General features: G+C 44.9%; 1 protein-coding gene across 2 annotated transcripts in view; it reads left to right on the top strand.

Annotated features, from left to right (window-relative positions):
- The window catches only part of LLGL1 (LLGL scribble cell polarity complex component 1), a 380,830-nt gene that overhangs the window by 279,807 nt on the left and 85,252 nt on the right, over positions 1-15,771 (top strand). For both annotated transcript variants that reach the window (XM_085628972.1, XM_085628973.1), the window contains exons 18-19: positions 5,129-5,393; positions 8,093-8,216. In XM_085628972.1, the coding sequence (XP_085485098.1) occupies positions 5,129-5,393; positions 8,093-8,216 (389 nt within the window). The remainder of the gene's footprint in view (positions 1-5,128; positions 5,394-8,092; positions 8,217-15,771) is intronic.

Genomic DNA, 15,771 nt, shown 5'->3' on the forward strand with positions numbered 1-15,771 from the left:
TGTGACTGCATTTCATCACTCGGATGCAATTGTAAAACGGACTCCTTTACTTTTGCGACCTATAGCTAAAACACTGCCCAATACCCTTGGTAGTGCTTTTAGCACAGGCCTTGAATGGACTCCTGAGCTTCTGATTAAAAGCTCGGTGGATCCCTTGATTGTGGCTTTTTCGGTAGCCAGCTCAACACTTTATGGTGGCACAAGCAAGAAGAGCAGTTAGTGCAGTGTTTGCGCAGCTCAAACTGGGTGTGAAATGGGGAGAAGGTCCTCTGTAATTTCCACCTTAACTTTCTCAGCGACATTCATAGTCTCCTCACACGCAACACCTGCAGATCTAATATCTGATCATGGTAAAACAAGCATCCTAGGTTATGTACCTTTGACTCCAGTTTGGTCAGAATGGTAGGCCTCTTCCACCCTGGTAAAGGACGAGAGTTGGGTCTTTGTGTCATGAAACCCATGACTTATGTTGTAGTGATTTTTTCAAACAGTACTATCAGCAACTTCAGGTAGGTCAAATTTTGTTTGAGAACATGAGAAAGATTTCATGTACTTAGAGCCTCCGTTGCAGGCTGACCATTAGGCTCAGAAGTCCATGTTGCTTTCATTTCTTTGTGCACTGAGGTGGCTGTGATTATTCAGCAACTTGTAGATGTTGGAAGATACCAAAAAGTAGGTTGTCGTTGGAAAGTTTTATTTTGGTTATGGTTGACTCCGTACGTTTTTCTTTCATATATGATGCCTTCTGTGTCGCCCTATATAACATTTGTTGTGAAGAAGTAAAGGAACAATTTTGAGATGCCATAAGTGGATAAAAGTTGCCTCTGATTTGACTCGACAACTGTGACAACTTTATCCCGGTGGACGGTCGGTGTGTATCTTGCAGTTTGTCAGTGTCTCCTGAGCTGGTAGTAGTGCACTTCGGAACACGCTCCTTGATTTCTTTAATGGTAGTGCTGAGTCTTGGTACAGGACAAATGTTAGTCTCAGGAGTCGGATAGGATCTCAAGAGCAGGGAGCCCCTTTCTTTGGGTCAGTTTTGTGCTGCCAATCTAGAGAGTCTGTCAGAAAACTGGAGCAGGGGTTATTTCAAAGATGCTTTCTGAGAGCTGCGGGACTTCTTTTTTGCAAGAAGGGGTCCGGGCCAGAAAAAATATAAAGAAAAGGAGCATGTCTGTACTCCACCACCACCTCTTCCACATCCTCCTTCTCATTTTCTACTTCAAATATTTCTTTTGGGTGGTTTGCAAAATGGAGTGTTCAGGAAGGGGCAGTGCTAAATGTTGTCTATTTAGCAGTGTGAAAATGGTGTGCCTTCTTATTAGAAACAAAATTTGCAGTTTCTGAATGGATAAATGATCTGCTCTGAGGAGGAGTCAAAAATGTTTTTTCTAGAACCTGGTTTGGCGACTCAGCTGATGCCCGTGAGATTGATACAGTGGATAACCAAGCAAGTGAACCTAGTAACAACCTAGTAATAAGAGATTCTGATGTCCTAATGTGAATTCGATGTTAGAAAGTAGGCACAGTATTGGCTCTCCGTGGAAACTGTTCATCAGGTTCTGTAGGTCTTTGGGCGAGAATGTGTCACTGCATTGAGGGATCGTGGAATACTGAAGCGATGTTAAATGGCTGAAATGTGATCTAATGCCTTTATTCACACCACCAAAAAGTTGAGGCTGCAGTTATCTGGTTGCTAGATGTTACTAGGAAGGACGTAGAGAGTCATAGTGCTGTTCTCTACTGCCTTACACTGTGTCCTGCCTCCATAAATACTTGATTCACAAGCAGGCCAACAACTGTCTATGTGTATGCTCCCCTTTTGAATGGCCAACACTACGTTCTTCAAGGCAATCTCGTTCGACTGTTTCGAGTACTTGCTCCTGGGGGCTGTCATCTGGATTACTTCTACCATTATTCTCATACCAGATTCATACCAGATTCTATTTATGCAATTTCCTGCACAAATGTACCTTTGTTATATGTATTTGTATAGCAGTTTCTGCCATATCTAGGGCTCCATAGTCCTGTTGTACTCTAGAGCCATTTACTGTGTATGAAGCTACATGGTCTATTGTCTTGGTCCAATGCCCAACACGTTCTGCAGTGGAGCATAACATTGAATGGGTTACCTCCTACACCCTGTGAAATTGTGTTGCAAGTAGAACAGCAGAGAGTGCTTGACTATAAACAAGCAATCATTCTTCTACATGCCAGCCACAGAAAATCTCCAACAGTGTGAATGCCTTGAGGTGGGGGTCTGGACTCGGACATGAGATAATGGTATGGAAGAGGTTTATATTTCGTTTTCCTGTGTGCATGAAGCTCTCTTGATTCATAGCAAGTTAAAAATTTGGGAGAGTGGTCTCACTGTGTGACCCACGAGCAGCTTTTCAGACTACTGGAAGTTGCCACTTCCAACAGCCTCTGTGGATTCCTGTCCTTGAGTTCAGTTCACTATTTTGTGAGAAAATCTTGATCACCATTCATATAGGCCTATAACAAGTTAGTGTGGGTCTTTCAAAACCTATAGTTTGCATCCACTTTCTTTTTTCTTTTTTACCTCCATGTTCGTGTCCCATGACCTAGCGTTGCAGAGCTTTTGCACCCTTATATACATTGTTCTGTCCCAAACTGGTATGTTTTGAAGAATTCACATTGTAAGAGACTCTGTACACACACATGATCTCGATCTCTCTCTCGATTTGAGTACTGCGTCCAGTGTTTCTCTTTCCCCCTGAAACAAAACCAATAAGATTTAAGCAATTGTAATTTTTATGTTATGCCCATCTTTCGAAAATCTAGTTTAGTTTTGGTAATCCTTGAACAATATGGTTAAAGGAGGCCACATGGAGATGTTGAAAAGGATACGTTTTCACAGATGTAGTGTATTCTCCTAAGAGCAGTCTGGAGTTCTCTCCAAGCCTCTTGTATTGGACCTAGGGGTGGGCAGAACTCGTGACTGAGCCTAAAAATTCTGTGACATTCCGCAGAATTCTATGAAATTATGTCACGTCGCGCTGCTTTTTAGCACCCGAAGCTTGTTCCGCGATGTAAAATCATTGTGAACGGCACCATGCAGCTTACCCGAGGACGCTGCTTCTTTACTGCGGCTCAACTAGATTTTCTACCTAAGTGGCAGCTTTCTAAATGCGAACAGTAGTGACCTGCTGCAACCGCATGCTTTGAGAAATCTCACCGGGAGGCGAGCTAGTGCTCAAAAATCATGCTAGTGGACACATATTCTTGCTCGCTCACTTCACATTGGCGAGCTCCGTATGAGAAAACCCTCCACCATGCGGTGGTCGGCGGAGTTTTGCCAGAACCCGCAGAGTGGGCAAAACTCCAGTAACTCCACCAGCGGAGCTGAATTTTTAGCCCACACCTAATTGTAACCCTGATGGCAGCATGCCTGATGGCTTAGCACCACCCAGCTCTACTTACATTGGCCTCCTTATTTTGACACTGTAGTACTTTATTGGCTGTGCAACAACATTTTGTCCACTGCTACCTTTGTAATAGTGTGGATCCAGCATGAAGTCATTTGTGTTAAAGTGAAAATCTGTGTGGTTGGCCTTCTTTTGACTGCCACTTTGGAGTCCATCTGTCTTTGGGAAATGATTGCATCCGGTTGATGTGTGTCTATTCTATTATGTTGGTTCTACTTTCTCAGTTGGTTTCCCTGTGCACAAATAGCTCCTCTTCTGTCACCTCTGGCATACCACACACAAGCTGCTATTTTAACACAAACATTTGTAAGACCTGCTGGTTTTGGAGCTGATCAGAAACTGTTCCTGATCGGTTTGGAAAAACTTGAATTTTCCCTTTGTGCCCGCCCTGAGACTGCTTGGCATAAACACTCTGTATTGAATACTTGAGAGGGATGCCGTGCAAAGGCAAGAATGGCGCGAGATGATGCTTGGTCATCGGTAGAGCACACAGAGTAGACTTTCTGGTGGTGCACCAGTGTTTGTTAAACACAGTGAGAGGCACTGGTCTCAGAGTTAAACGGTGCTTGTGCAAACCTGAAAGTGCGCTATGTTGGTCCGCAATGCAAGTGGATACTGATGGATCTGCTTGGAACACATATAGGCTTTTGACAATGAGCACCCTTACAACCACAAGGAAACATATAAGCAGCGCAGAGCATCTCAGGTCTCCTCTACCAGTAAAACTTCCAACTCACTGAAATAGTTATACTCGCCCTACTGACCACTCTCCACCACAGCATCGAAGCAGACGGTTTAGTCTGGTCTCTAATGGAAACATTTGAAAGTTCATAACTGCTCTTTGAAAAGTGCAGCCATGTCATGCTAATGGCAGATTGTGCAAGTGCTTGTGAACACTCAGTGCAAGTGTTGTTACTATCGTTCTGTTTAGTGATGTGTAAAACCAGGCAAGGAATTGTGTGGAAAACTGAGTCACTTAACACAAGCCCCTGCCAATACACTTGTGTGACATCACTGTATAACACAACATACCTGGTACCATAGTTTCAAATCAAAAGATGAAAAAGTCCCTTTCTTTAGAAATGTGCATATTTTCATTGCAATTACTGGTGTGTATCTCCGTAAAATACGTAAATTAACTCGAAGATGTCCAGCTCCTGCTGTGTTTTTCTTTCTGGAAGGACCATTCATCACGAGAGAGCAATCTAAAATAAAATGGGCCTGCTTTTATTTGGTACATAACTGCAAAGCAATTAACAAGGCATTCCCTTTACATGAAGGGTCCGTTCACGTCCAAAGAATTTGTTGATCTAGTGCCATGCAAGAAATTTTAGTAAATACAACTAAATTTGGGTATCAAAGGGATTCTGGAATGTATTGTGTAGTTTTCACTGTGGGACAGCCATTCGGGCTCCTGTACATCGAATTCATTAACTATTAAATTCCAGTGGTGCACAGCTCTGTGTTTAAGTAATTGTAGCGATCAGTGTCTTTCCAGTCCAGAAAACCTCAATCCCAGGGATTGCTGAAATCTATGGATTTTAATTTATTTTTAGCCAGTCATCGCCCGAGGAACTGACTCATCGTGCTTGTCTACCCTTCATCGCTGGAAACCTGTTTATGTAAATCTGATGTTCATTTTGCTCATTTTAATCTGTTCTCTCCCCTCTCCGTCCTAGGTGTTCACGTTACCTAAAGTCAGCGCCAAAACCAAATTCAAGCTGACTGCTCATGAGGGCTGCAGAGTGCGCAAGGTGGCCCTGGTGAACTTCACGAGTAATGCCACGGAGGACTACTCTGAGAACTGCCTGGCTTGCCTGACGAATCTGGGAGACATGCACGTTTTCACCGTCCCTGGGCTGAGGCCGCAGGTGCGCTATGACTGCATCCGTAAAGAGGACATCAGTGGCATTGCCTCATGTGTTTTCACGAAGCACGGACAAGGTGAGCAGACCCTAGTTACAGTTCCGAAGACAACAGACCTTTTGGTTATCCATGCTGAATGACTTCAAAATGCTGCGGCATGGTGTCTTTAAAGTGGGATTCTAAATGGGGCGTAATACACATAAAGGGCCAGTGGCGTGTTAAAGTTGCCAAAGCTATCAACAAGAAATCTACGGGAGTGATCTTTGGGTGTCCTAACTTTAGTGAAAGAGTGGAAATATGGTTCCTGCACACCCCGCTATGAGCAGGAAAGCAGAGAGACAGACTTCAAATTAGTCTGTCTTTCAACATGGTTGCAGTACATCCTTCTGCACCCAACGAGTCTTTGATTAAAAGTAACTTTTTGCATTGTGTGCACCTGCTTTGACATCCAAGTTTCAGCTTCATTGGGTGCAGTGGAAAGCCTCCAATGGCCCACTTAAGATGTTGATTTGTTGGTTTCCTTTCCAATCTCAACATCTGAGTTTACATTTGTTCATCTCATCCATTACAAACATCTGATGCCTGTGGTCCTGGCTGACTGACCTCAACATCTGGATGGTCTTTACTTCTGGGAACGCCCGCTTTAAAAATGAAGAGCTCAGAATTTCCTTCTAAGCAGCCAATCGTAACACTGTTGAGTGGAAGTCCAAACTCTAAATGGCGTAGAGCCCATGGTAGAATTAAACCTGAATGTATTACCCTACACAGACAGCTGACTGTCTGAAGCCTTCCATCATATTTGAAAAAAGGGCTGAACCAAGATTAGCTAATCTCTGAAACCCCAAACCTTATGTTTGTAAATTCGGGATAGGTTTACAAGGACTGAGCCTTCTGTCACTTTCTGTTTCGGCACCTAGGTCTTCCTGGGATTTTTCTCAGTCCATTACTACAAATACCTAAATCTCTATTCGCTCTATTGCATAATCTTCAGTTTTTTGTTTCATAATGTGTAGATGCGGATGCTAGTGCCCCTAGTGGGTTTTCTTTATTTCCATTACTCATTTTTTATGGCTGGGTCCCCCTGCAATCCCCCACCCTCCGCGATTTCAAGCACCATTCCCTCTTTTGTAGTCTTCACCTTTTTCCTTTTCCTTTCTTTTCCCTCGCTTTTTGCCCTCCTCTGGCCACTGTCGGATTGGGTGCTTGCCTTTTTATGAAAACTATTTTTTTCTATGTAGGCAAGCACGTGGAATGAATATTTCTGTACCTCAGTACTTTGTCTCTTGAGCAAGATAAACCTCATACACGTACAAGAAGTAGGAACCAAGCCCCCTCTGCCAAACCCTGCAGACACTAAAACAGCCTGTGGGTAATGTGCATCAGGACCCAAATCTTCTCTGCACCTAAGAGGCATCCTCCAGCAAGGAACCAGCCTTCTGCAGCCCCCAAGCCATTTTCAGTTGGCCCGCCAATCACCACAACATATCCAACAACCAATCATTGTTCTGTTCCGGGATATTCTGCACACAAGACTTTTCAATCCAGTTCCGTCACTCAGCCTACCAGCTGAAGAACCCTTGTCCGGATCAGTCTGGTGACTGACTCCACCAGCACTCACTGGCATTGTACCCTGCTCTACAGTAGTTTCAGTTTTGGAAAAGGCTCTGCAAAGGCAACTGGCGTGAGGTCCAGGCATGGAAATCCTTAAACAACTTTTATGCTTTCATTAAAATCCATTTTATTTCCCCTATTTTCTTCTGTTCCAAGAAGTTAACCATGTAAGACTTGCATCTTGCCATTCTGAGATGAGGGGGATATGAGTCAAGGATTATGTTGAAACCAAAGCAGGCTGGCAAGTGGTAGTTATGACGTAACTGCACTAACAGCCTTGTGGGTGCTACTCTTAAAGATAACCTTCCATTCCTAGTGAAGGTTGCGGGGTGGGGGAGGGTCGGTCTCTCAAAGTGGCAGCTTGGGTGGCTTTGCACAGTTGTTGGGTGTCTATTAAACCATGACCACTTTGGAGCTGTTGTACATTACTTTGTGTATAAGAAGATAGATTGAGGGCTATTCTCAGACTTCTGAACCTGATCAGTTGGTGTATTTTCTTCCTGTTTTTTGTCTAACAGGTATGCTTTTCCAGGGTGTCATGAATCCTTTTGAGATTATTGTAGGCTATCAATATCATTCCTAGCAAAAAGAACTTTGGTCTATAAATGCACCTGCTCTGTAGTAACGTTTTAGTAATGAGGACAGGAGTTTGCAAGTAGAGGGGTGAAATTGTTAGAATACAATTTTTTGTAGAATTAATCTTAATATGTATATTGAAAGGGTGAATAAGGGGACAGGAAGCCAATTTTCCGAGGAAAGATATTTCTGGGAGTGCAGATGATTGGGCTCAGTGAAAATGATGGAAAGAAACGGGGATAGAAACCTGAACTTGTTTCATGGAGAGGAATTATGCAGTTGTACATCCATTCTTTTTTTCTGTACAGAGTAAAAAGTGCACATTCTGTAGGTATTTGAGCGGGTGTGTGTTGGGGGTCCTGTTAAATTACAGGTAGTAGTGGAGGTTGTGAACTTGTTGCTTTGCACAGCGTTTGATCGAAGCTCTTGGTTCACAAATAAAACACAGGCCCGACAGTGAAGCGCTTCAGTTCACTCGAGTTTGCTTTCTGTTGAGGCCCTAGTTATTTGGTCCATACTGTCTCATGGAATGTCCATTGGAAATTGTTGGGTGTTTTAATTGGCCTTCTATCTTTTCCTCCCTCTTCCAGGTTTCTATCTGATCTCTCCATCAGAGTTTGAACGTTTTTCTCTTAGTGCCAAGAACATTACAGAGCCGTTGTGTACGGTGGAGTTCGACAGACCACACAGTACCAATGACACCAAATGCCTCAGGTGAGTAGGACATTTGGGGCGACCTGGTCAGGCACTCGTATGGATGTGCTCTCTTCCCATCTGATACTGCAACCTTTCTGTCCGTCCTTACCAAGAAATCATCACTTTTATACAACCGCATGATACAGGATACATATCCTTCCTTTGTAGTAACCATCCACAGCACAATGACCATAGTCATAATATAGCATGTTGTCTTTATTTGTCTCACTGTATAAGGATAATCATGTATATATCTCTGTTACAGACTGTTTTAGTGGTCTGTTGGCAAGACCCATTGTTTCCAATGCATTACGTATACTTATTGTGGCCTCTGAGTCAGCCCCTTGATCATGATTGAAAGGCTTTGCTGACCCTTTCACTTCCCTGCTCCAAATTTGGTTGTTTTACTCCCCATATAGTACAATATAAGGGGGACTGGAGGTGCAGACCTACTGCCCTTAAAGGGTAAAGAAATCCTCTGGAGCGAGGGTGAAGGGATACAGCCTCCCTATTGTATACTTCAGAACAAGAAAGTATCCCTTCTGGAGTGATTAACGTCTCCTTCAAGGCTTATGTAGGACCAGTGATACTCTGCGAAAATACACCACCACTATTGGGGTGGGGAAGGGAAAAGAAACCCTTATCTTTATATAACCCTCACCCACTGTAGTATTAGCATGCTTCATCATCGGGTTCACCCTGACTCCTAAAGAGTGGGCTCTGCCGTGATTCAGGGAGCTCTTATGAAGACGTTTTGTAAGGGGGCGTAACTTTAAAGATAAAATTCCTCCCCCACACCAAAGGAGTCCTTTATTAGTGGGGTAGGTGGGAAGGTTAAAATTAGGATACTGTGTGGGTGTCAGGATGTGATGGTCCTATGACCCTATAACAATGGTCCTTCATAAGCCTTCAAGGAGATGTTAATCACTCAAGAAGGGATGCTTTTTTTATGCTTTACTCCCTATTCTCCTGCCCAGTAGCATTTCAGTCTTACGTGATCTGATTGGTGATGAATGTGTGGGGACGGTTCTCCTGGTGTCGGTGGGGATCCATCTGAAACTGGGGATGCATCCTGAAGACTGTTCCCTCTATTCCCTTCCTCCCTCAGCATCCTTCTGCCCCCACACACCCCCTCTTTTTTTAATAATAACTTTTGTTACTTTCAGTGCTATTGGTGGGGAGCCATCTTGGTGTTACTTAACCATTTTAAGATGGCCGCCTGTGTAAGTGCAGCTGCACTTTTAAATGGTTTTGTTTCATTTTAACAACTTCTGTTGAAAGATGGCTGCAGCAGGTGCACCCTCTTCCACTGCAGGCATCTATGATTATTTTTTTTCTCTCAACATAAACAAAGATGGATTCAAAGATGGTCAGCCGCTGATGTGTGAGTATCCGCTGCGGTCCTCTTGGAATGGCATTTGTTAAACATTCAAAATGCATTCAGAGTTGTCAACCACGGAAGCACGTATCGACATTGACCATCTTTTAAAACATTTAGTAATGTTTTAAAACCATTCCAAGAAGGCGGCAGCAACTGTTTATCAGCAGCTGTCCGAGCACAAAAATGCATTTGCAAATTCAGTAGGTTTTACTGATGCGATTTATTGGCTTTGCTAATGCTTCTTTCTTTGTAGCATTTCATACCACACTTCCCCTGTTCCTTCCAAATAACTAAATAATTGGTGTTCTTGTTACTCAGAGATAATACTACTCCATTTACTGACCTTGCAAGGCTGAAAGGTTGTGCCTGCTTTATAAGATTTTGAACATTAGGCCTATTGTTCTACAGAGCCCTGAATAAGTTGGTTGGAAACTGAACCATCCTGGTAGAATGATGGTTTTGCTTCTGTGGGGCAGGTTTTTTAGGTCGAGGACTACCGGTCTGCCGAAGGCAGAACCGAAAGTCGGGAGATTTAATGACTTGGAGAAGAGGGGCTTGAATCCGCCCCTCTTCTCCCCTGTTCTCCATTGGCTGGCCTCTTGAATGCTGGCCAGCCACTGGAGAAGAGGTCAGTCACTCCGATCAGGCCCCGTCTTTTTCGGATCGGGGGGCGTGTTCTTTGCAAGAAGTCTCAAGGAGGAGATAACAGCAAAACACGCCCCCGAATCCGAAAATGCCGCTGCCTTTCTCCGAGGCATTTCTGCTCTGCTCTGCCTCGGAGAAAGGCAGTGGTGTGCTCGTCCGCTCCCCCTGCTGCTCTGGTCTCCTCACCCTGTCCTGGCCGCTGCGCCACACCTCTTACACTTGTTCCGGCTTACAATTACTTTCATTTTTCAGCTTTCTGTTTTACGAACGTAGTCGAAGGCGACCACGGACAGAAAAGGGGGATAGGAAAAGGTGACTGACTGCTCTGCCTTGTGTGCGCTGAGCTGCTGCCCTGTGTGAGCTGAGCTGCCCCTTCCCCCAGGACTGACCTCACCGTGGACAGACCTACCGTCGATTCGCGGCAGTCGAAGCCGGGACTGGCGGTGTCCTTGGGTGTGGCCTAAAGTCAGGCCCTTCATCGGGTATGTGACTTCCTCGCCCCTCCATAGAAGTGAGCGGGGTGTGCTGGCAAGGTAGATCGGCGGCTTAATGCTCCTGCAGCTGGCGGCCCGAGTAGGAAGACACCGTATTTTCTGTCATTAGTAAACAAGTGTTCTTGAGCGTGGAGGACAATAGCACGGCCAGGACGCGCGCTGTAAAAGGAATAGAGCTGCATGGCGGGACACGCACGATAAAAGACCCCATCGATGTAGCAGACAGATGCAAGCAACCTAGTGTCGCCTCTACCCTCAAACACACAGAATTGCCTGCTTCACAGTCTGTTTCAGTTCTCAAATTGGCACGCGGCGCTGGTCGCGTCATCTGCACGTGGGTAAGTTTCCCTTGAATTTGAGAGATTCTGCAGTTAGCCTGAAACAATTCCCAAAGAGCCTTTTTTTGCAAAGGTATATAATATAGCGCAAACTTGACCCGCAGTTATTGGAGCGCGTTACATGAACACCAGTTAAATTACCGAAGGTCGCAATCACTTTTCAAGCACGGAGATCACGTGATTTGCCTAGAATCACAGGGTGTTGAGCCGTTCGAACCTGGTTGCCCACTCACTTCCAGTTTACCTTAACACAAAAAATGTTTTTCCATCCCTGAATGTACGCAGTCTGAATTTGTCTCTCACCCCCCCTTAGTGCAAACCCCCCTACTGCATGCCATGTTATGCTTTTGTGACATAAAAACCCATACAGTACGTACCTGCGCCAAGAAAACCCGGGGTGTTAGCGCGCTCTCTAAATCATTTGTAACATAACATGCATACATGCTACTATAATACTTAATTACATAAAACGCACGCACTTGCACTGCTGTAAGTGGCTCGGGAAGGATGACCGGCTGCGTCTGCCCTTTGAATACCTCACCTGTAACATACAGGATAGACTAACTACATCTCGGCAGTGCTTTCATTGATAAAAGAAAAGGGCAGGCACTCACTCACCCAATTGAGTGGGCGTGTTGATAGGGCAGAGTTTGTAGTGGGGTTAGGGCTTGGGTGGGGCTTAGAGCAGGGCGAGGCTGGGAGCATTGAATGGGATCAGATTTTCAAGGTGAATGGGACCTGTTCAGGAAACTATGGCGACCCTACTCACGAGGAACCAGGGTACATAGTCTATATAGAACATATAAGGGTTCTTGTGGGTAATATGGAGAAAGCTTGATAATGGATGTGCACAGTGGCAATTACTGTTGGCAAAAGGATGCTGAAATGAAGACATTTATACAGCAAGCAATTACAAGACCAAATAGTGTTTGTACAAATATTGGGGATTCTGCAGGCAGGTGGTACAACAACCATGGGCACATGTGAGGGAACAGGACGCCAGGCGGCGCGGTTCAAGGTTTCTCAAGAGAACAACAGCACCGCAAGCAGACCCACGGGAACAAGCCAGGGCTGTGCTTCCGGGCGGAATGTTGGCCCCTGCACTCCCCACTGGTACAATTAGTTCTTGAGTAGATGTTCTATAATGTGTTACCTAATTCGCCTAAGAGGGAAATGCGTGCATACTAAATCCCAGCTCAGTTAATTTACACACTGCCTGATCTTGGGCACACGTGAAAAGTGATGAAACGTTCTGGTCTGGGGCCAGAGAGCCATCCGCTAAATGACTGGTCCCTTCACACGATGTGTGATCTAAGACAAGTCACTCCCAGCCAGGGTCTCAGTTACTGGGGGGTGGATGGCTTGTCCAGACCCCCTCCATCCTTGTCAACATCTACGTAACTCTACCATTATTGTACCGAAATGTTTATTGGGAGCCATCGAAGCCGGCTCTGGGAGACTAGGACAGCGGTTCGTAGTAACTTTGTTTACTCACCACACCGTTGACCAGGAATTCAAATAGTTTGCTTTTGGTGGCCTTGCGGGCCCCTCCGATGGCCTCCTATGCGGCCATACTTTCCTCCCTAGTCTTCTTGGCTCGGAGGCTCTCCGTTCTCCATGTACTCCCCCTTCTCTCCCTACTTTCAGCCCGACAGGGTCTCTCACACTTGTGTGCGAGGAAGGGGGTGGCGGGGGTCCCTCAGGGTGATTCAGACAGCCCACTCCGCTGGACTCATCGCCACATTCCTCTTCCTCCACTGATTACAAGGACGGCTGCCAAGCGAGAGAGCTCAGGGGAGGGGTAGTGTTAAAAGTGGCTATGCTGAGCAGTGCAGCTTAGGACACCGTGAGGGGGTATATACAGACGGAGGGGAAATAGTACATATTTACATAGCATGGTCTTCTCGCCATTACTGGGGTTCTCTTGCTTTCAGCCCGGCCTTCAGGGTGTTGTTGCACTCAGGGGCGGTGATTTGGGGCCTGGGGGCCAGGGAGACTGCAGGCCTGTGATGTGAAAAGCGATAGTCATGGTGCTGCCTTAGAGTGGACAGAGGGAGCTTCGTGAATGGGCTGCGAGGGACAGGAGGGCAGGGCAGAGAGATGGCTGTCGGATGCCAAGAGCAGCTGAGACGGCAGCAGCTGGAGGAATGGTGAACTGAGAGGCCAAGGCAGCGAGCCACTCACCCCTCTTGGCATGCCTTCGGCCGTCATCTTGAGAGCTTCAAGTACTGATGGGACTGAGCATGGAAGGAATCGGGACATACTCGACTTGCCTAAGGCCACTAACGAAACATTGGAGGCTAACTGGTTGGTACCAAAGGGCACTTTATTTCTATCTCAATGTATAGTTTTGTAAAGGGCTAGGCCGGTTAGAAAATTGCTTCACAACAAGCGCAGACTCGAGAACCAAGTGGTGGCATAGCCTACTAACAGCAAATTAACTGGATGTGGCTTAAAGGCTAGAGTGGCTGACTTTTGACTTTGAAGCTGGGGAACAAGTTTTGAGTCTGGTGGGAGTTTCACACATCCTGTGATTCTGGGCAAATCACTTAATCTCCTTGTGCCTAGAAATGAATGTGTCCGTCTGTAATGCTGCTGGTGCTCCTGTACAGTGCTCGGATACCTTAGAGTCGAGTTTGCGCTATATAAAACTGCAAAAAGAAAGAAAAAAAATGCTGTTGGCAGCCAAATCTAATGTTGAATAAAATGGCAGGGAGGTGGGGCATGCTACAGGGGGCTAGGATAGGTAACTTTAAGCACTCTGGCTTGGGCTCCTGTGATGTACATCTGACACAGGGGAGTAGTTTAGTCAATATTAATACCAGGGTGCAAGTCTGAAATTTCTGTACCCAAGTAAAAAAAAAAAAGCATTTACAATGCAATGGTCTCGGCATTGGTAAAGTTAGAGCTATTGGCATTGCTCATGACATTATTTTTGTTTATGTTTTTTGTTTTAAAAACATTTAAAGAAACGGCATTGTCATGAGCAATGCCAATAGCTCTAACTTTAACAATGCCGAGACCGTTGCATTGTAAATGCTTGTTGTACCTGTAATGGTCCTGGCGTTTTGTGATCGGGCAGGTGGGGGGAGGGAGGTGGTGGGGGGGTGTGTGTATGTGTGTTTTGATGCATTGATTTGATTAAAGATATCCCATCCAGACACACACTCCCTGCTCCAATTACTCCTAACAGACCAGTTTTTGTCACTAACAAATCTATACTCAGCCTTCCATCATTCCTCCGACCTACATCCTCCTCTTCTTTCTACCACAATAACTGCACAACAATTACATTCCACTGTACCACACATTACTTCTTGCAGCAATCAAATCTAAGACAAACACTCTTAAATCTATTTCATCCCCTCTTACGCACAACATACACTCTATTCACAAAAACGTCACCACCCTCTTTAGCTTACAACTTCCGCTCACAAACCATACTATACAAATAAAACCATCTCATAAAACAAATACATTAGCACTTTGTTTCACTACTCTCCAAAAACAGAACAGAACACTCATAACAAAATCTCCCGCGCAACACCTCATAATACTTTCCATCACGAACTACAAACATACACCCACCTTTCAGACTACACAAATGAACAAACTCCAATGCAAAGATTTCTCTCTTCCCCCAGACATAATACATATACAGTAACTCTTTTAACCGCCTCTCATGCATTGGACAATTTAGAACCTTACTACATAACCCACGTGCTGCACCACAACCCCTAACTCTTATACCTTACACCCTAAACTGATGCAAACACAATATGCAACATGCCACCACTATTTCCACCGCCTACACAGGAGACGCATCAAAATGCCTTCTTAGCCTGCTGGACGAAAAACACGATACAGAACAGCAACACGATTGCTATCCTCTTATAGCTAATACCAACACTTAAGGGCACACCTGCTACAAGCCCACAAAACACTGCTCACTCTTCTACAAAACAAAGTCACACTATCACCAAAGCACTTTCTCTAAACTGTCTACTAATATATGCTTGATCGCTCTCTAAAAACAAACTCGACATCTAAGACCTTCTCACTGACACAAAACCTGACATACTATTTATAACTGAATCATGGTTGGGAGATCATATGGCTCCAGTCCTGCATGAAGCCATTCCTCTAGGCTATCAAACGATCACCCCAAATCGTGTAGGCAAAATGGGTGGTCATTAAAGCTGACTAAGTCTCCATAAAAGATCGTGAGGCCCTTTTCACCAGATGCAAACTTACACTATCTTCCTCTTGTAACTAACCTGCTCCTTTTCAGTCCTCCACCTAGCAATGCAACATTCTCAGACACACTTCTAGACACGGTTTTAAAACTGATAACACTACACCTCAACATTTAGACAAACCCAATATACCGCATCCAAAAACAATCCTCGCTGGCCTAGACGCACTGAACGTGAATCAGATCATCCACCATCCCACACACATCGCTGGACACATCCTAGATGTCATTTTTGCTAATACAGAACTAGTTACCTTTCAAACAATGACTCCAGTCACATGCTCAAACCACCATTTGCTTGCTTTCCCACATAAAACAACACAAAGACACGCACCTAAAACCACCTTGCGTGCATCCACCTATCGACCATGGAACAAACTCAATTTGGATCACTTGGATACACAACTAACATCCAGTACAGATCTAGACACATTAAATTCTGTTAAACTATAGGAGTGGC

The sequence above is a fragment of the Triturus cristatus genome, chromosome 10 (genome assembly GCF_964204655.1).
Source record: "Triturus cristatus chromosome 10, aTriCri1.1, whole genome shotgun sequence".
In the NCBI taxonomy this organism is placed as follows: Eukaryota; Metazoa; Chordata; class Amphibia; order Caudata; family Salamandridae; genus Triturus; species Triturus cristatus.